Raw genomic sequence first — 22,442 nt, 5'->3', positions numbered from 1 at the left:
TGATATACCATAAAACAAAACAACCAAATCATGTTATTAAAACATTAACTTCCACCCAATGCTGGTTAACAACAACTAGTTTTAAATATTTCAATATAATTTTTAATAACCTTTTATATCTGTTTATATTTTTCTTTTTTATTTATTTTCTTCAGATTCACAAAGAAATTACGGTTGCCTAATAAACTTGGACAATATCGTGTCCCTAAAGAACTGAGGGATGCTGTAATTGAATGTGAAGATTTGGTAGACATTTTCCCAAATATACCTGAAGTAAGTTTGTTTTTGTTTTTATGTTAAGTAATCTTTTCATATTTTCTGAAATGCCTGATAAGTCTTTATTTAGTATGAACTTGATTAAAATAAACTGATTTTAGAATGTTGTCAGAATTGGATAATTAAAGAAAAACAAATAGCTATTTAAACTTATTTATTCAGAAAACTGCTAATATCAGGGGAGGGGATCTACCTTCAATTCTTTATTTAAAAAACACTAGAAAAATAGCTACTCTAAAGAAATGTAGACTCCCTCCTTCTCTCAACTGTCTTCATGCATTCTTGCGACATAAAATTGCTCTTCTCATATAGAAAGTGAGTTTGGTTTTAATAATATTCTGCATATCACTTAAATTCTATCTTTTAATTCCACAAATCGGTTCTGAAATCCATAATCAGTGCCGGATTTAAGTGAAGCCAGAGTTTATTCCATTTGTGAAACCTCCAGAACATCTATGCTTATGAAAGAGCGTTTCAAACAAAATTGAATTATGTCGACATTAATGTGTGAAAAGTACCACAGTTACTCTTTTAAAGGATATAAAATGATGTTTTTAGTTACTCTTGTAACTGAAAAAAAAAAAAAAATGCATAAACTCTGTAGGTATTATTATTTATTTATTTATTTTTTAGTCAAAATCAGACTTCTATAGTTATTCCCACCATCCTAAATTTTGAGGCCTTAGGCTTCAATCTGCAAGGCTTATAGGGAAAACCAACACTACCTCTAACTTATTTTGATTTGTTGTGGTTTCATGATGATTAATGCACTTTAATGACATCTCTAAGATCATTATAACTACTTGTTGATGCTCACCCTCTTCCAAGTAGTGTGAAACTAGCTCTATTGAGGTATGAAGTACCAGGAACAGAACAAACCCTGGCCGTTTCCTTACCCTATTATTTGACTTGTGTTAAATATATCTAATGAGTACTGCATTACATATACTTTTGACACCATCCCTTAAGAGACAAGATTCTTTTAAAGCAACAGTAATTTTAACTTTAGATTTTATTAACTAAATGTTTCCAGTGTATCAATAATATAATCGATACTCTATGGCTGACTGGGATAGCTTCCGTACATTCATATCTGATTTACCTCTGCACTCCATGTTTAAAAAGGAAGTGTCCTCTATAGTATCAGATCTGACCGAATGGTTAATTGTAGGCATAGACCAATTCATACCATCTAAAAAATTTCAACAAAAACCTAACAGCCAGCCATGGTTCTCCCCAGAATGTGCTGCTGCTATCGCGCACAGAAATCACTTTTTCCATAGCTACCAACGTAATAGATGCACTGAGACTAAAGCTGCTTTCAGGACTGCCAGCAACCACTGTAAAAGAGTAATAAAAAATGCAAGAGAGCTATATGCCCAGTCTGTTAAATCCAAGGTAGCTGATCAGCGGCTTGGTTCCCACCAGTTTTGGCAAATAACAAATAGGATCCTGAACAGAAGTGTGCGTTCTATCCCAACCATTATCAATGGACCAGAGGTTATCTCGTCAGCGTCAGACAAGGCCAAACTATTTGCAAAGAACTTTGCAGCTAATTCTACCCTATGCGACGAAGGCCATCAACTCCCCATATTTCCTCCTATAACACAGAACAAGCTAGGTAACATACAAATATCCGTGCATGAGGTCGCCAAGCTAATAAAAAACCTAGATTCCAGTAAAGCAACTGGCCCTGATGGCATCCCAATTATAGTGTTAAAAAAGCTTCAACCAGAACTTGCTCCCATACTTACGAAACTATTTAAGCGCTGCCTTAAGGAGAAGTGCTTTCCGACCCCCTGGAAGACCTCATCAGTTTGCCCTGTATTTAAGAATTCAGGTGATAAGTCAGTACAGACCAATAAGTCTTCTCTGTGTTATGAGTAAGTTGCTGGAATCAATATTAAATAGAGAAATAGTCAACCACCACAGCAGGAATAACCTTCTTAGTGACACACAATATGGTTTCCGCTCTGCAAGATCTACCGCAGATGTGCTGACGGTTATATCCCACAGGATTAGTGAATCTCTTGAAAAAGGCTTCCTTTCTAGGGCAATTGCTCTTGACATATCAAAGGCCTTTGACAAAGTATGGCATAAGGGTCTACTTCACAAGATTTCCAGCTACCGTATAACTGGAAATGTTTTCTCAATCATTAAATCATTTCTCTCCGATAGGCTCATAAGAGTAGTGGTAGATGGACAAAAATCGGAGGCCTGCAATATAAATGCTGGAGTCCCTCAGGGGTCAATACTGGGCCCAACTCTCTTCCTGATCTACATCAATGACCTCCCTAAACACATACTTAAATCATTCGTTGACATCTATGCTGATGACACGACCATCTACGGCAACACATCAAAGGCTGTAAATGACAAAGTTCTCTCGGATTCTCTCTCCTCTGATCTCGAGCGCGTGGTTCAGTGGGGGAAGATGTGGCTAGTTACCTTTAATGCATCCAAAACCAAACTCCTATCCTTACATCATCAACGCTCTGATCCCCAGCTGGCATCAATTGTGATGGATGGCTCTCGTCTGGGTGAGGCCCCGTGTTTTGACAAGCTTCTGGGTTTGACCTTTACTCCTGATCTGAAATGGAACACGTACATCAAGTCTGTTGCCAAGGTCGCTGGAAAGATGGTGGGATCCTTCTACCGCTCCAGAAGATATCTCACTACTGATGCAATTCTCTATCTATATAAAAGCCAAGTATGGCCAAGGATGGAATACTGTTGCCATATCTGGGCAGGAGCTGCCAAAAACAGCCTATCATGCCTTGACAGAGTACAAAATAGACTTTGTGGTTTAGTGGGGGATGCCCTTTTCTCTACCCTGCAACCCCTCTCCCACAGAAGAGACGTTGCGAGCCTATCCTTGTTTTATCATTATTTTCATGGCAGGTGCTCGTCTGAACTCCAATCCCTGGTCCCCCCTCGCCAATCTTTCACGAAAAACACCCGTCTAGCTGAATCCACTGTGAAAAATTTTCCCCACTCTATATCTGTGCCTAAATCAAAACGCGGATTTCATGAGCAAAGCTTCTTTCTTAGAACTGCACGCCTGTGGAACTCTGTTCCGTCTGCCTGCTTCCCTCCGGACTACAACTTGGATGTCTTCAAGTCTAATGTTAACAAATTCCTAATGAACCGCCCTCCTAATTAAACACTTCATAAAATCTCCTCACTAACGTAATGTACTTGCAATAACCCTTATCCCTGAGTGGCTTCCAGGCCTTGATAAGTGGTGATCACTGTGTAAAAAAAAAAAAAAAAAAAAAAAAAAATTACCTAAATTTCTTTTGTGATTAGATGTATTTTCCTTTAGCAGTAGAATTGTTTTACAGAGTTGAATTGGCTGAAATGAGCCAATGAAAACTTTTGGCAGAACAATACCAGTTACTTGACTACTTTTATTCATTCTTTACTTGTATTTATCTCAAACAAGGCACATTGCCACTGAAATATACTGTGAATTATGGGACAGATTGAGACATCCGAACTTGATAGTTGTACAGCAAGATATTTGTTTACATGGCATTTAAATTTCTGCTAGTTGATACAGTTGGGAATAGAGAGGGAATGCAAGCAGTTTGAGGAACAGAACTATTAGAGTAGAAAGCATTTCAGAATTTGGGAACCTCTACAGTGAAAGGATTATCGGAACAGTCAAGGGGTATTTACATTCTAGGTTAAGAAATTCATCTTGATTTTAGATTTTTTAAACCACTTGATGTAAAAAAAACTATGAAAGAAAAAAAGAAATTTAAAGGGCAAAAAATAGAAAACTAATTTTTCCCCCTTTGTCAGAAACATCGCTAACATGGATTCATGCCAAGGGATATGCAACATTATTAAATGGTCGGAAATCTGGATAATTGACATTAAGTTTGTCAAAATGTTTTAGGAATAAGTATAGAGGATAAGAGTTTAATGGATAGTATTTGATGCAGTCAGTATATTCCAATATATCATAGCGAATTGCTTAATCTACTTAGTGACTAGATATATGGCTCTTACATTTTAACAATGATAACTCCACTCAAGGTGAACAAGGCCAAAAATCTTGGCCTTCTGGTCAACTTGTCTTTCAAGCTATCTAAATATTGTATTCATACTGCAAACAAAGCAAGGCCCCTATTTCTCATTTGACACTCTGTAGTCATAAAATCTCCTCACTAACGTAATGTACTTGCAATAACCCTTATCCCTTCTTCTTCTAATGGACGCCTTCAAAAGTCTATTGTTTGTTGTCAATACACAGAGGCTGGAAGAAGAAGTGATAGGCGTGGTTGGTTTTATGGGAAAGAGGGCAAAACTAACCGCAAGATTTCTCGAAATTTGTGAGGAATAAAAGACTGAACTTGGAAGGATAGGCGACTGTGCTTTTGCTCAAGCAGAGAAAACAGTGAGAGGAGAGGAAAGTCCCTCGCTAAAGAAAGTTCCGGCTCAAAGTGAGAAAGAAAGTGAAGCTGAAGGACCAGCAGTTTTCACACTCCTTCTGCAAACTGACACCTGAAAGATTTCTCTCACTTTTGTTTCTTTCATCAGACCATGGTGCCCAGGCTTCTGCATAATACCCAGCACACAGAGAGGGAGTTCAACGATTGACTATTTGAGTGGTTCAGGGACTCTAGAGTCTGCTTTATAGTAACTGACTCTCTTGAACCCCAACATTTATGCAGTGATCTCATTTTGGCTTACAATCTCTTCAATGACTTATATGATCTCTCTTAAGGCCTACTATTTACTCCTGCACCAGAAAGAGGTCTATGCAGGCATTACCAGGAACTGTCATCGCTGCTTTCAATTGAATTGGATGAGGGCTACTTTCTCACTTAATCAAGATTTCTGGATCTTGATATAGACTTCCCGGAGATGTAGTAAATGTGTCAATGAAGCTTTTTATTATCTTGTGTATAAATTTCTGCTTGTCTTATTCTCTTGCCAAACTTCTTGAATAAAAATAGATTTTAATTAGTTGCAGTTAAAGTAACAATCCAGATAAATAATGGTGTTTAGACTGTTTTCTTTGATAATTAATCAGAAGAAATCAAAGTTGGGGAAAATGGATTCAAAGTTGAGAAAAGTAGAGTAAGGTTGTTACTGTTGTTTCCTTTCATCTCTGTGTGAAAAGTTTCTATGACTAGCTGAGAAATATACTGTCTCACCTATGATGTAAAAAAAAAAAAACTATGAAAAAAAATGAATGTAACTAGATTTTAATTGTACATGCCAATTTCATTTATTTTTAACCTGTATTCACCTCAAACTAAAATTGCCACTGAGATGTAAGAGGTTACTGTAAATGAGGGACCATGTCTACAGGGACACTCTAAGTAAGGAGTTGAGTAGCAAGATGTCTGTTCACATTACACTTAAATTTTTTCGTGTCACTACAGTCAGAGAAGCAGGATATAGAGGGAACTCCAAAGTTTAGCAATTTGAGGGAAGAAACTTTCAGAGTAAAAAGCTCTCTGACATAGAGGAACCTCTACAGTGAAGATGTGAGATTTTGCTGTTTGTCAGATAAGTCTGGGGTATTTGCATCTAAAGGACATCAGTGCTACTAGTTCATTAGCACATTTTCCATTGTTTGTTGTAAAACAAGTAAAGGGATGCAACATTGTGGGACAAGAGGTTGGAGCTTGGTTAAAAGTGTAAGACCTGTTAGATTGAAGACTTTCTTTTTTAGAGTGGATGCACCGGCCCATATATGGCAAGAATATTCTAGGTGTACACAAATAGTGGCTTTGTAGAGATATAATATACTGACAGATATGAATATTTTTCTAGTATGTTAGAGGGAATCCACCTTCTTTGCAGCAGCCTTGGCATATGTCTTCTATTGTCTAGTCATGAAATGTGAACTATCATGATGCCTTTTTCGTTTACAGATAAAATGTCATATCATTTATAAAATGTAATATTTTTTTTTTTTTTTTTAACTAAAATAAACTTTCCAAGTTTTCTTTTATTTTCAGACTTTGTGTTATGAAAATTATACCTCCAAGTTTTCTATTCTTCTTCATTTGGAAGAAATACAAATGATGATTGACATACGACAATTTGATTTGGAAAGAGTAAGTTTGAGGAGTTGTTGTTATTTTTTTATTTTTTATTTTTTTTGTAACATTTTCATAAACAGTCATTAAATGAACAAATGTTAAAATAAAAAAATGTGCATCGGTTTTTTTTTTTTGCACAGGCATGTACTTGCTGCACTTTTACATTATTGATAGCGATCCAGAAATGAAAGTTTTTTTTTTTTCTTTTTTTAAACATATGCATGCCGTTTGGTTTTCATTCTTTTTTATCATTGCTTTCCATGTGTATGGCCATTGATCCCCTAGTAGTTGTGATCTTTTAATTCAAAACTAATGAAACTTGTGTATAGTAACATAATGGAGACTTGTTAGTGGTTTTAAAGGTTTTTATTATAGAAAGAAATTTATTCACAAAAGGAGAGAACAAAATGAATTTCTTTTTAATTTTTCTACTTAGCCTTAAAAATGGTCGAATGAACAGGCCTCTAAGAAATTTTCTTAGATTTTTACATTTTGAGGCACATCTGGTCTGGCCGCTTCCTTACCTTCAACTGCCTCAAAATTCTCTTTTCTTTTTTTTTTTTTTTTTTTTTTTTTTTTTATATATATATGTAATATCGGTCCTTGTGAACAATTTGAACCAGATGTAACTAACCATTTACTCAGAACATGTCATGCACTCAGGTTTGACTGTAATCTAACGCAAGATGCCGATCAATGCACAGCAAAGGAGCAAACAATCTTTGGGGAAAATACTGAGAACATATTAATAGGACCAACTGGGAGCTTCTCGACAGTTATCTTTTCGTCTTTTTGAGTTTGTGGAGACAGAAATTCTGTTATGATCCTTTTGTCGCGATCTTAAACCATAAAAGCTACCCAATTGGGTTGGCGAAGTTTCTTTCACAAACACTGTCTCTTCTCCCCCCATTTTGAAATCATCTGATGCGACTGTAGAAAAGTCTTCCTAATCCTAACGAAATATCTCAGCTGTCTGAATTTAATTTTAAAAAATCTATTGCTAGCTCCATCCTACAGGAAAAAAAATTGTTCATGAAAAAAAAATAACAAAACAAAGTTTACATTGATTACAAAAATATAAAGAAAAAAAACAGTGTTTTTTTTTTTTTTTTTTTTTTTTTTAACCTTAAAAAAAAAGATGAAAAACACAAAAAATTGGTTTTCTTATTAGTTTGTTCAATTTTGTTTGAGTAAAATAAATTGGTTGAAAAAAAATACTTGTTTATTTTTTTCACTTAAAAGAATTTGTTACAAGAATAAAACAGAAATTGTTACGTTGTTTCTTTTTTATTTTCATTGTATATTTTTTATCTGGTGATTTTATTATATTTAAATGTTTTCTTCAGTATTTTCCTTGAGTAGCATTATCATGCTTTGATAATTGATCATGCTTGGTGAAAACCAGCAATTAATGTTATGTTCCGAGCAAAGTCGAGCGGCTAGTTAGTTACGGCTGGTTCAAATTCTGCACAATTGAAAGCTGACCTGAACCCTTGCCTCCATCATGCTAGGTGCACTGAGTCCATCTCAATTCGCTGCCAGGCTGTGTCCACACGTACTTAATGAAACGCTCCCGAAATTCATACTGGTTAACATAATCTCTACTTACCAGTGTAGATTCCCAATAATAATTGTAGAGAAACCAGTATTTCTACACAGAGTTGATCTTGAGAAAAAGTTCTTTTTGTCTCTTTTTCCAGGTATGTCTTAAACATGCAGGAGAGTATCTGGCATTAAAAGTGCCTGGACTTGCTGAAGGTCGACCATCTGTTTTGGTTGGTGATAAAGTTTATGCTTCTGCTCCTGGAGAATCAGAAACTCCATTACTGGAAGGAATTGTTCATGAGGTAATTTTTTTTTTTTTTTTTTTTTAAGCTTTGATTTATCTAATATATAAACAGCTATATGTCTGTCTGTATATTGGTCTGTCTGTTGGTCAGTGTCTGTCTGTCTTCATATTTTCAAACTCTATCTCCTCCGACACTAAAAGTTGCAGAGTGGCACTAGGGTACTAGTTTATTTTTAATTTTTAATCGTTGGTACAGTGGTAACATCACCAGTTTTGAATGCTACAGTTTCTGTTTACATTCTAGCTGATGGCACCTAAATACTTTTTTTTTTTTTTTTACTTTTGAAATAACGACTATGATAATATATACAAAATCTGGACAAATTAAAATATATTTAAATGTATTTAACACCTGGGGCTTGTCCAAAATTAAACCTAATTAATAAACAAGAATAAAGAAAAATCTTTGTATGTATCCATCACAATACAAAAATGTCATATTCCAAAAATTATGTAAATTAGTAAAGTAATTTTTTTCTTTTTAAATAAGAAAATCAAATTTTATGAGGAAGCAAGATTGATCAGCTATGTTTTAGAAATCAAAGGAGACCATTTAATTTGACTAACGACATTTTTTGTTTTTTAATCAGCCTTGTAATGGCTGCAGAAATCACAAAAATTGCTAAAATTTGTTTTTCTTTAAAAAAAAAAAAATACCTAATCCATTCAGGTGATTTTTAGAATATAACATTTTCATTCTGTGACGGGTACATACATCAAAAAAAAATTTCTGAATTTTTAATTAGTTAGGTTGAACTGTGAATATAGATAATCTTAAATATTTTTTTTATTGATTTCCAGTCATTTGAAAATTAAAAAAATATATATATACTTAAATATTTTAAGTGCAATTATTTTATGGAAATCTGTCTGGCCTATGTTAATTTATTCACAGTATTATTCAATATATTTATTCATAAAAAAAAAAATCAGATTTTTCTTTAGCTATGACTGTCAGTATTTTTCTCAAATGTTTAATGAAATTTTAATTTTAAATCTGTTTTAAATATTTGAATTTTTTTATATAATTTAAGCATAACATTATCATTGTTTAATGTTTTTCTCTTAAAATTTTCTTTTCTTATATATACGATGAAACTAAAAGAAAAAAAATACTTTGTTTTTATTTTAGGTGCACAATGAAGAAGTACTTTTAAGATTCAATTCTGAATTTCAAAATAATTACCAAGGAGAAGATTATAACATACGCTTCACGTTTAATAGGTTTGTAGGAGTTGAGTTGTTGCTTTTTTTTCTTTTTTTTTTTATATATATATATCATCTTTTGGCATGCTAATTGTTTTTTTTTCTTTTATAATGATATTTTAGATCTAATTTGTTATTTAAATACATTTTTATGTCAAATAAAAAAAAAAAAAAACTACCATCTAGCTGTATTATATAAGAACTGACATTAATGGAAATATTTTTGCACACGAAAAACACTTGTCTAGCCAAAAACCACTTAGTTTCCCACACTCTTTATCTGTGCCTAAACCTAAATGTAGATTCCATGAACAAAGCTTTTTTCTTAAAACGGCACGCCTGTGGAACTCTTCTGATTACCTGCTTTCTAGCCGACTACAATCTTATTGTCTTCAAGTCCAACGTAAACAAGTTCTTGATGAACCGTCCCCCTAAGTAATCTAATTTGCAAAATTCCCACTACTTATGTTTACTACACTATAATCACATTTACTAATGTATACCCATTAACCCTTATCCTCGAGTGGCTTCCGGGCTTTGATAAGTGGTGATTCCTGTGTAAAAAAAAAAAATTAAAAAAAAATCTTTATTTACTAGGATTGATAAAGTTTGAAACTTGCCATCATCAGTAAAATCTAATATGATATATATATAACGATGGAATTTAAAGTTACTTCAAAAATGGATGTGTCTATATAATCTATTATAAATATTTATAAGAAACTTTGTATGTCTTTACTTTAAAAAAAATTATCATTTATCTAAATTGTTTTGAATCTGAAATAAAAGCATTCTTTAGTTTTGTGTGTATATGTATATATATACTAACAAGAAGACCCGACGTTGCCCTAGATTGAGGATCAACAAATGTTCTGCCCTTGCATACTTTTCTTGTTATTAAAATTGGTGAAATCGCCCAATTTTCAATCAAATCAATTGATTACTTGCTCTAGTAAAGACCTCACTCTCCCGCAATATACTGGGAAGCAGGCAACGCTGAGAAACAGTAAAGTGTACACTACAATATATTGTGAACTAAGTCATTGTGGGGAGGCATGTGAAGAGGAGATATAATAAAAGGATGCTGATTGATTGAAAAGCTAAGTTGTTTTGTTTTTTTTTGCCTTTGCTTATTTTATTATTTTGTAACCCAATGTGTGTGGCTCCTCGTCAGATCGCCGAACTCCCAACGTCGTGTACCATGGATTTTTTGTTCGACTGTTCTTCTTATCGCCAGATCATCCTTTTCCCATTGGCGACTGTCAATGAGAACACACGCGGTTCACAAAATAGAAATATGAACAAAGAAAGGAAAAACACAAACGCCAATGTTCACATATAAATTGACTGTTGAACTTGTGAGTGTGTGTGTCTTCCCCTGTTCTATCGATGTTACATTTGTCTATCTCTGTTTCACAATCAACTCTAAATGTCACACTGTAGTCGTTATCAACTCCCATCTGATGTCTAGCGCATCTAGATCTCAACTGTCACTATCCAACTTCCATCTGCTGTGATGGGCATCTAGATGTCAACTGACTGTCTCCTCTATGTTGGTCTCACAGGTTGCCCACCCCACCCTGGCTACCGGAAGCTGCCCTTCTCTGTTTTATCAGTAGGTTTCTATTGTTATGGTTTATTGTAGAATATTTCTGATTTCTTTGTTTATTCTAAGCTATTTCCTCTCTATTGTTAATTGTAGGATATTTCCGATTTCTCTGTTTATTCTAAGCTATTTCCTATCTCTTTGTCTATTCCCCCCCCCTCTTAGCACTTAGTGGCTGAAATCCACCCCAGGGCCACTTTATAGTATCGCAATTTTTATTTTTTTTTTTATGCACCTATGTATGTGTACATCTCCCTCAATGTGAAAGTTAGTCTGAAACCTTTATTTTGTGTTTACATGTGAACGGGAATATTTAATATAATTTATGCATGTTGTTTCAGTGCGTTGAGCACAAAATGTAACTCCTGCTTTTGTCTTGTCTATTGTTGAATTTTGTTTTTTCTCTGAAGTGGTCAGAAATGAAAAAATTTGTATAGTATGAAATATTGCTTCTCCTCCTGATGATGAAAAATGAAACTATCAGCCAAGTTTTCCATTAAAAGAGCAATAAATCTCTACACCAACCCACCCAATTTCAAAAAAAGAATGGTTAAATCTTATTAATAGTATTTTTTAATTGCTGAAAGTATTCGATTTTTATTATCTAATTTTTCATTGTTTGAGACCGAAATAATGATAAATTTGTCCGGAATATGTATCTTAAAACATTTAAAGTATTTGATATCGTGTTTACTATATCGATGCCTTAAACCAACATTCTTATGTTGTAGTCGGTTTTAAGGTGCAGACATGCATGTGTTAATAAATCTAGGAAAAATCAACCAGCAGTTAGATTTTCATGAATTTTTGATACTTGATCACTTCTGGATCTATGTATTGGAAAAAAAGAACATGCCATATTTGTTTAATCAAACCTGTTGGTTTACTGTGAAATTCATAATAATTCAATACTTTTTTTTTTTTTTTTTGTGAAAGAAATAAAATGTCTCTGATATACAGGGTGACCCCAAAAAAAACAAAAAACATAGAAAGTATATCTAGAACATATGCTGTAGAATGGAAAAAAAAAGGCAAAAAACCCTAGTGTTTTGATGTGATGTTTTGAATATAATAAACTAGTTATGACCAGTTTCATTTCATTCAGACAAAACACCAAGAAATGGGGCCTAATTAGAGTTGGGGGCCCGGTTTTTTTTTGGGGGGGGGGTCACCCTGTGTGTGTGTATGTATGTGTGTGTGTATATATATATATGAGAGCAATTTAATAGATTAAAATAAAATCTTCAAAATAAGTATTTTCGAAAAGAAAATGGTTGAAAATCAAGTTATATCTGTTTTTTCATTCTATAAAAATAAAATGTTTTTTGTCGCAATGCACAATAATGTTATTATTAAAGCAAAGAAAATTAAATGCTTATTTTTTCTATTATGATAAGACAGAAAAGTATTAAAAGATAATAGGTTAAAATTCAGTTATGTCTGTTTTAGTTTTCGTTCTGTTCTTACACTGCATGACTTTTTTTTTCTTGCAATGACAAAATAGTTTTAAAAGCTAATGGGTTAAAATTCAGTCACATCAGTGTATTTTTCCTTCGTTCTATGAAAATAAAATTAATGTTTCTTTTCTGTTGCAATATGACAAAAATGTTTTTATCAAAGAGAATAAGGATGGATGCCATATTGAAAGTAATTCTGAAATTGTTAAGAAGTTCAATCTTCTAAACAGTTGAACAAATCTGAGCAGCCAATCAAATTGACGGAAGCAAAGAAAACTGAAATGCAAAGGAGTGTTCATTAATTACATACTTAATGAAATAAAATAAGAAAATAATCACAAGTGTGCAAAATTTGAACCCTATGAAATATTTAGTAACAGTGAAAGCAGGGAGAGGTAGAGGAGGAAATAATGAATCAGTATCCTGCTACCACCTGTAAATATGAATTATTTGGGAGAATGGATGTAGCTTAAAATTTTAAAGGAATTTATGGTGGTTAATGAAATATTAATGAAAATTACTGGAAAACATGTATCAAGTATTGGCAGGTAGTGTGACCATATTGAATTTATATGTGGCATCTGTGTTTGTATTCCTATGTTATTCTTTTAGTGTATAAAAATCATTTCCATTTTATTAATTATAGATATAATTAATCAATTACTTTAAAACTGAATATTTATTTCACAGCACATGATAGTTATGACATTGTGATGGCTTTTATTTATTTTTTTTTATTGAACTTTGCAGAAAATTCTTTCTGGTCTCAAGTTGCAGTAACAATATGGTTTTGTGCAATTTTAATTCTCTAAATACCACAGCATAGGATTTGTTCTCTAGTCTTAGTAGTAGATGAGTCAGCAACATTTGAACATGTCAGTTTTTTTTTTCTATTTGTTTAGAATTATTCCAAGAACTTATTTTCCAGATTTTTTTTTTTTTTTTTTTTTTAGTTTGTAGAGAGAGGCTGTATTCTAATATTACAGTTACAATGACATGTATTGTAGGGATTTTTTTGGTGACACTTATTTAAATGTACAGAATTTTGATGATTGTTAATATATTTATTAGAATTTGAAGATTTAACCAGTTCTCAATTCTTAATCGATTTATTTGACCTGTATTTAGGGCTCCTTTAAGACGCTGTCATCAAGCTGCTGAATTAGCTCCAAGTCTTGGACGCAATGGTAAGCAATTATTTTATATCTGTTTGAGATGTAAACATTTTTTTTTTATATACTAGGACCTTTGGCCTAGTATTGCCAGGGAAGGAGGATGAAATATAAAAAAAATTAACTTAAAAACTTAGCTATAAGGAATTAACTATTAAAAAATCTCAAAAAAAATAAATAAATAAAATAAATTTATATATATATATATATATATATAATTTTAGTTTTTAGAGTAAGGAGGGAATCGCTTTCCTATACAAATTTAATGTAAAATGAGATGGACATACCTGTATAAGCTTAAATTTTTATTTTTTTGCTTGGGGTGGGGATCATGTAATAAAATAAAATGCAAAACAATATATAATGTTTTAAGATACATCTTTTTTTCCTGAAGTAGTAAAGGGATTCTAATGACAAGATGGTACACTTGTATAAATATGTCCCATACAATTAGGAATTATGGACGTAATATTATGTTAGTCTACCAGAAAACACAGGAAAGTAAAATAGTCAATTATTATGATCGGTATTATAATGGTCAATTATTATGGTTTGAAAAAAGTAGAATGTCAGAAGTAATGTTATCAAAGTGAGATAAATATTTACAGTAGTTTTCAGGAATGTAACTTGATGGATGAAATATCATTCTGATGTTTTCATTAAGAATGTATCAGGCAGTTATAGGAATTTAGGACAAAAAATGGAGAAACAAAATACATTTTGGAAACAGGTGATGCTATGTAGGGTGACCTCAGAAAAGGAAGTAAGTTTCAGATTACACGTAACTGGGAGGAGTGTAGTAGACAGACTATGGCAGTCATGGGAGCACTATACTGGGTGATTGAACATATGTAGTGATGGAGAAGAAAACAGCATGCCACCTTGGAACCAACTATTCGCAACCACAATAAATGTAAATATGGTTGTTTGAGTTTTTTGTGAGAGACATGGCTACATTTCAGGAGCACATCAGAACAGACAAAGGGTTGTGATTCCAAGTTATATTCTTTTTGTAGCACAAATGTAAAAGATGTTTATCTGTCTTTCTGTCTATAAACTGTTTAGTATGTCGATATGTACAGATAACCATACACGCATCAACGAGAGAAACATTTTTATATCGATGATAATATATTGGAAGATATCATACACATTAAATAGACATGTTAACAAGACAAAGAGACTCATTATGTACACCTCGCACACGTGTATATATATATATATATATATATATATATATATATATATATACTTGTTATATAACTAGTATATAGCAATATGAAATGTGAGGGTTTCTTTTACCCAATTTCAAAGACCTTTTCTCCACTGGTTTGCTGACTTTTAGTATGATTTTTAAAGTACGCCTGATGGTAAGATCTCAATTCGGGATCTCCAGGGAGTAACCCTTTTAGCTGCCATAACTGTAAAGTCCAAATTAAATACCTAAAGTGTACACCTTCATACAAGTAAGAAAATACTGGTATTTATTAGGAGAAAACCTTACAATACAAATAAAGAAAGACTATAAGGGAGTTAGAGAAAAAAGAAAGAAAAATATTTGGATGAGAGGTAAGGAGGTTATAGGCAGAATGGAAGAGAAAAGCAGTGGTAATTAAAAAAAAAATTTTATTACTGACTTGTAATAAAAACAGTCTGAAAGATGTAAATTATATATATGCATCCAAATTCAGGAGTTGTGATTATTTTTTTTCTATATTGTTTTTAATGATTTTCTTTTTCATTTTAGTATTGTTTCCTACTACGCAAGAAACTGTTTGCCCACAGTACACTCTTTCATCAAATAGACTATCTGGATCACACACACTCCCCAAGACAGGCACACCAACCAAGCATGGCTGCCAGTCTCAGCCAACATCCCAGGCTACAGTCCAGTTTTTCAATCGACAGTTGAATGATCGTCAGATGGCTGCAGTCACGCGGATACTTCAGGGACAGTGCCGTCCCACGCCTTACATTTTATTTGGACCACCAGGCAAGAACTTTTTAATGCAAAACTTTTTCAGGTTATGTTCATATGGGATTTTTTTTAAGAAAAAAAGGGTATTCATGCAGAATATGGACCATACTGTTTTTAGATAGGATTTTTAAATTAAATTCAATTTTTTTTTTTTATGGTATCTTTTGTTCATTAATTTTAGTGAAAGTACAGAATAGTTAAAAAATCTTTTTAAGTCTCCCACCCCCTCCCTGTTAAGAATACATTTCTAAATAATAACCTGATTATTGGTTCCCCAACAAACAAGGGATTGAACCTAGTAATTCACTCCTGTTCATCCATTTGTTTGTTTGCACTTTTCTCAATAACCACGCCTTGGATTATTTTTTTTCATTTTGCACAAACATTAGTCATGGTGAAAGTATATTTTTGCCAGAACGGATTTTCCGGGTTAACTCTGGTTGTCTGACTATCTAGAAGAAAGACAAAAAGAATAAGTGAAAAAAAACTAGAACAGAACATTGAGATAACAATCTGCCATTGTTATTGCTCATCTAGTATCATTAGACTGGGCTGGGATGCAGGTAGAACATGTATGTTCTTTAACTAAAACGAAAAACATTGCATAAATGTATAACTCCTTGTTTTCCATATTTTTTTGAAGGTAAAGGTAATTTTTCTTTTTGTAACATAAAACTGGTGAATTAGTTTTTATCAATGCACACCAACTATGATAATACATTATTAGATGGCAATGATTATATATTGTGTAAATTTACTCTTTAATTATGCATTAATATATTGGAAAAGCTAATCCCCCTTTCTATCACATGATAGAATTTCAACATGTACTCAATCATAGGAAATGTTTTGCTATTAAATAACTCAAAAGGTTTGATATGCTGTAAAGCATGAATTTTCCTTATTCATATTATTGTTTTCTGTAGGAACTGGGAAGACAATCGCGGTGGTTGAGGCAATTCTTCAAATCCTGACCAAACTGCCTGGAAGCAGAATTCTTGCTTGCACCCCGTCCAACAGTGCTGCGGATTTATTGGTAAATATTGTTCTCTTTTTTTATTTAGAGTACTTGTGCAATGATTAACAATTTGGCTGCAGGAGAGTGAGTGGCAAAAGCAATAAGTTTAGATTTGAGGAAAACGGACAGTCTTGTTGTGGTGGATCATGTGAAATTTTGACTCCGCTGCAACTGGAAGTGTAAGACAATGGAGATGGATGAGAATTCAAATGTGCAGAAAATATCTACAAAGTCACCATTCACCCAATACATAGTATATTGTTGCCGCATCTGGGCTGGTGCATTTATCCCTAATCTTTCTCTCTCACACAGGGTCTAAAAAAGAGCTTCTAACCTAAAAGGTTTCACACTATCAACCAAGCTCCAACTCCTGTCCCATCACTGCAATGTTGCATCCCTGTGCCTGTTTTACAAGTACTTCAATGGAATGTGCTCTGATGAACTCATTACACTTGTATCCCCTCAGTATACATACCCACCCCTCCGACAAACCCATCTAGCAACAAAATCCCACTCCTTCACTATAGAGATCCCTAAATGTCAGACTATCTTCTACTCTAATAGTTTCTTCCTTCAAACTTTGGAATTCCCTGTTTCCTGCTTCCCTGATTGCATGCAGTGAAAAGACATCTCTCTTATTTCCTCACATAATCCCCTGTAGTGGTCCAAAAAGTAGCCATTTACATCCAAGTGGCAATATGCCTTGTTTGAGGTGAACAAGAGTTAAAAATATATTTTTTTTTTGTATGGCATTCATCTTAGCTGGGTTGAACTGGCTTCCTCCAAAGGAGGAAGTGTCAAGAGGATACTAAATTCACAACCGGTTCCCAGTCGTCCAGACATATCTAAATGACAAACCTATTGAGGTTGTGGAGAAGTTTTGTTATCTTTGTGAGACTATTAGAACACTAGGAGGAACCGGTGCTGGTAGGATTTCAAGAATCAGGATTGAATGGAATAAGTTTAGAGAATTTCTGCCATTACTTACCAGCAGAGCATTACCATTGTCTACCAAAGTAAGAGTTTTTCAGGTGTGTGTACATAATGTGATGATGCATGAAAGTGAAACCTGGCCAATGAAGATTGAGGACTTGTGCTTCATGTAGAAAAATGATCAGAATGGATGAGAGTTCTTGTGTTAGATGTAGAACAGTTGAGGTAGCAGATTTAGTTTATATGGGAGTGGAAGGAAAATATATGGATCTGAGAGATGAATAAAAACCTGGCCACAGATAGGTTACTTTTGACGTCAATTTCTTAAACCCGTCCAACACATTCTAGCATGTAAGATGAACATTAAACCGAATATGATGATTTCTAAGAAAAGCAATTTGAAGAGTGAAGATTTGGACAACAAACAAAAAAGTTTAAAAAAAGGATGATTGTTCTCGACCACGGCAGTGTGGCCAAAGGTTGGGAAGAGAACCTCCTGTTAGCGTCTCGATTTTTATATATATATATATATATATATATATATATATATATATATATAAATATGCCAGCCATTTTTAAGTATGTGTTTTGATGGTTGGTTGGAGAGTGTTAAGATAAAGATAGCGATTTGGTTGAGTCGGCCATGTCTGGATGTATCCGATTTGAATCAAAAATAAGCAAAGGATGACCATTTTCCAAATAAAATACCAACCTCTTCACTAAACTATAAATCAACTTTATTTAACTGGAACATCAGAATATAAAGAAAATTGTTCGGCAGACGTGTTTTAGTTAAAGAGCAGTATGTGTCATTCTAGAGATCTACCTTGCTTTTTTCTGCTTCTGGCAAGAGATGAGAACAATTTCTGACATTTTGTCACAAAATCTCATTTTGGAACTGATTTGTCTCTTCCTGCAAATTGAGGTGGGCAGAAATCAGCAGACTACGAGTGCACATGTGAATGATACGCTAATCGTCTGTGTACGAGTATCAATATGTGAATCTGCGCACGCCAGTTTACACCAATCAAATTACAACTCCACATAATGCATATGCATACTGAAGAAATGAATCGGTCATACAACTGCTACATTACTCCCTGCTTAGGCTTTTAACCGATAAAAGCAAGATGTTCTTTATTAGTTGTATATGAGGATACATTTAAATGAACATACCAACTGCAACAATGGGATAAATAAAATGCCCAATCATTTCTTTTGAAATTACCTCAACTATTGAGAACTGTGATGATATGGTTTGGTCATAATATTATATTAATTTAAATTCTGTGCTGCTCCCACAAGCCTGAACCACCAGGGGAAATTAGCTCAGAAGTAAATGACAATATGAAAGCAACAGATCCATTGTGTTATACAGATCAAGTGCTGCCATGAACAGTTAGCCATTAAGAGCCTTCAGGATAGAGAATTCAAAAGGAAATGTCTACTTTAAAGTTGAAGTAAGCTGAGAGTAACTAAGAAGACCAGATGTATCAGATTTTTAGTAAAAAGAAAATATATTTGGGGACACTGATTGTTGAGGTAGAGGGACGAGAGATTGGTGGGAAAGCTGACGGTTAGTGGTCTTGATGGAGAGATGGGTTCAGGAAAATGATGAGGGAGGCCTTGGGGAAATCGACAATGAGCAAAGGAGATAGTACGAGTGGACAAAAGTGAGTGATCATGACTGGCAGATTGACAAGTTTTAACTGATATCCTGCACTTGAAAAATGGGAGGCGGGGTAGCTCAGGAGTACAAACTCTAATGAGGCCCCCAATGATGTGCACACATCCATGTTCAACAAATCTTATACACAATGTGTATGTCTGTGTTTGTTTTATTATACATGCAAATTATGCGAGCTATATTTAGTTTTCCAGCTACCTACTACTTTAGAATTGACACAGCCAGAATAAGATACAGACTAACAAAAACCACGGCAAATGCAAATGAGGTAAGGCAGTCATGTGGGGGCACAGTTATTGGGTAGCACAGTATAATTTACCAATATATATATATATATATTTAGTCACTGATTTGCCCATAAATATTTGTATAGAGGTTCATTATAAATTGATATTGCAAATGAAAGTCTAGGAAGATTGTAAGCTCCTCATATCTGGCGCTACTTATCAAATTTCTGTATCTTTTACATCTGTCCTTCAAAACTGCCCGGTGGGAGATCTGGGGGAACTTGATGATGCAAGAAAACAGTCATAATAAAAACAATAACAAATTTTAAAGTTTCATTCTGGATTTATTTCTGTGCCAGACTAACTCTGGTGGTTGTATTGAGTTATATCTGAAATCAATTAATCATTTTATCACACACTAGCAGGGTACCCGGATGTAAAATATGCTTAAATATATTTTAATTTATGCAGATTTTGTATTTATTATTATAGAACAAATTCTCTATTGATTATTATATTGTACCCAATATATAGTAGTGATTTGAAAAGTATAAAAAATAAAAAAAATAACTCTGATGCCCTCAGATAGAACCAAAACACTGAGTGCTCCAGCCTTATTTGTTACCATTTGAGCTATCATCAGACAGATAAGAAATAGTTAAAAATGAACTTTAATGTATATTTGTGCATGTGTACAAGAGCATTTTAAGTTGATTTATATCAGCCAAGTTCCTATTTTTTTCAATTTTGACCCCTTAACAGCTATTTTTACTGACTAAAAACCAATATAAGAACTATCCACAAAAAATACAACCGTTTGACCTACCTTGCACCACTCTGTGACCTGGCATCTCAAGAGATGCACTTTTAAAAAAATGTAGATACATACATTTTTCTTATTTTTAATTTTATCCCAACAGGCTGAGAGGTTACACAAAAGTGGAGTCCTCAAGATTTCCGATATGGTCAGGCTAAATGCTTTTCAGAGGAATGATGATGTAAGTAGAATAATTTCTATTTTTTATTTGAAATATTTAAATTGTAATAAAATTTAACTTTGAAGAAAAAAAAACACTTGCAAAGTTCTTGAAAAAGGTAATAAGACAAGCTGTTTTTAATTTTTTTAAAGAATTCCATTTTTATTCCCAAAATCAAATGTAATATTTAAAAAGTAAAAAAAAAAAAATTTGAGTGCATATTTTGATTTCCTAAGCAATGTTAGATTTTACTGAAAGATTTAAAATTTCAAATAGTATTAATAATTAAAATGTTTCAGCTTAGATCTTAAGAATATCTGTTCTTGTTTTATAAAAAGTGTATTCTCTTTTTAACCAAATGTATGTAGAGATCATTTCTTCTGAAATCAAAACCCATCAGGTAATTTTTATCATTAAACTCTGTAATATTGACTTCCTTTGGCATTTTGACTAGGAGCAAATGTAGTATGAGTTCTGATTCTACACTTTGTCATTGGTCAGTGAAGAACTCCTTCTAGACTTAAGTAATTAAAATTTTTGTCCAAAAAAGGGTAAATCTAAATTATAAGATTGATTTTTTAATGTGAAGAAAATCAATCTTATCTCTTTGCCCTTGTGGGGAGGTAACTTAATAGGTACTCTGTAATATTGAAATTCCTACTGCCAAGAGATTATTTTTTTTAAATTTTATAATAGTCTCTACAGACTCTGAAATGGCTGCGCCAATTGTTTTCACAAAAATGTACTTTGTGTCTGGAAGTGTGCTTGGATAGGTATTGGATCGGAATACTTCCAATAAGTATCCATAATCAAAAATAATTCTGAGAAAAGAAGGGCAGTCTGATTTTGACCAAATCTGACACCATTATACAGCCTAACATCACGAGTGCATTTGAGAAGTTTTATCACCACACAAGCAGAAGGGTCCAGCATATAAAATCAACATTAGATTTTTTACTGACGTGTGCATGTTCAAAATGAATGTTTCTGTTTAGAGCCCAATTGAATCATGAAACTTGATTTTAGCATTTAAAATTTTTAATTTAAGCCATTAAATAAAGATAATTTTATAAAATCAACGTTAGGTTCTCTACAGTGCAATGTAGATTACATTGTATTGTGGACTGTTACTGTGGTGAGGCATGTGAAGCTTCTTCCTGGTGTACTGCAGTGGGTCCACGACAAGAGCAGGCAATCAATTGATTTGATTGAAAAATGGGTGATTTCAATGACTTTGATTGCAATAAATGTATTGAAAGTATGGAACATTTGTTGATCCCCATTCAATCCCACGCAACGTTGGGTTTTCCTAATGTTAAAATGTGATCTACAGCATCTCTCTTTTCAGTGGTAAAAGAAAATGACACCCTCATCTTGTATTAGGTGAGTGTACACTCTCTATCAAAAATAACTGGAAGAGAATTATGCTTTGCCAGTGTTCACACTAATATGTAAAATAATGTCTGAATCAGTGAAGTTAAATAAAACATTTAAAACTTTTTTTGCTTAACTTTTCTTTGACTGGACAGACATATGTTGAAAGTGATATAGCATTACATAATTTTTTTTTTTTTTTTTTTTGTCCCACAGAACATACCAGATAGCATCAGACCATATTGCACAGTTGGTGAAAATTTGGATATCATTGTTCGTTATCGTATTCTTGTATGTACCTGCGTTTCATCAGGCCTCCTTTACTCCTTAGGATTGAAAACTGGCCATTTTACACACGTTTTTGTTGATGAGGTAAGAACTATTTTTCACTCCAAAATTAAAAGGGATTCAAATTTGTAAATAATTTTGATTAAAAGAAATTTACTGTTGACCTTCTTGAAGTTCATTTTGTTTTACATCATATGAACTTCTTTATTGAACAAAGCCGGTAGCCATTAGTCGCGTGCTCTCGTGTAATGAATGAATGCATAAATGTAGGATTGACAGGAAATTCTTAAAGATAAACTAAAATGACAGAAAAATGGGCTGAAATGACT

General features: G+C 33.3%; 1 protein-coding gene across 1 annotated transcript in view; it reads left to right on the top strand.

Annotated features, from left to right (window-relative positions):
• Positions 1 to 22,442, top strand: part of LOC145255066 (RNA helicase Mov10l1-like) — a 157,601-nt gene that overhangs the window by 76,390 nt on the left and 58,769 nt on the right. The window contains exons 6-14 of the mRNA XM_080113923.1: positions 156 to 273; positions 6,258 to 6,356; positions 8,042 to 8,188; positions 9,323 to 9,414; positions 13,588 to 13,646; positions 15,379 to 15,624; positions 16,536 to 16,645; positions 20,395 to 20,472; positions 22,042 to 22,197. Coding sequence (XP_079970049.1) covers positions 156 to 273; positions 6,258 to 6,356; positions 8,042 to 8,188; positions 9,323 to 9,414; positions 13,588 to 13,646; positions 15,379 to 15,624; positions 16,536 to 16,645; positions 20,395 to 20,472; positions 22,042 to 22,197 — 1,105 coding nt within the window. The remainder of the gene's footprint in view (positions 1 to 155; positions 274 to 6,257; positions 6,357 to 8,041; positions 8,189 to 9,322; positions 9,415 to 13,587; positions 13,647 to 15,378; positions 15,625 to 16,535; positions 16,646 to 20,394; positions 20,473 to 22,041; positions 22,198 to 22,442) is intronic.

The sequence above is a fragment of the Euprymna scolopes genome, chromosome 1 (genome assembly GCF_053919585.1).
Source record: "Euprymna scolopes isolate OS-2025 chromosome 1, ASM5391958v1, whole genome shotgun sequence".
NCBI classification, from domain to species: domain Eukaryota; kingdom Metazoa; phylum Mollusca; class Cephalopoda; order Sepiida; family Sepiolidae; genus Euprymna; species Euprymna scolopes.
Note: the sequence above shows the minus strand (reverse complement) of the source record. Positions and strands in the feature narration are given on the sequence as shown.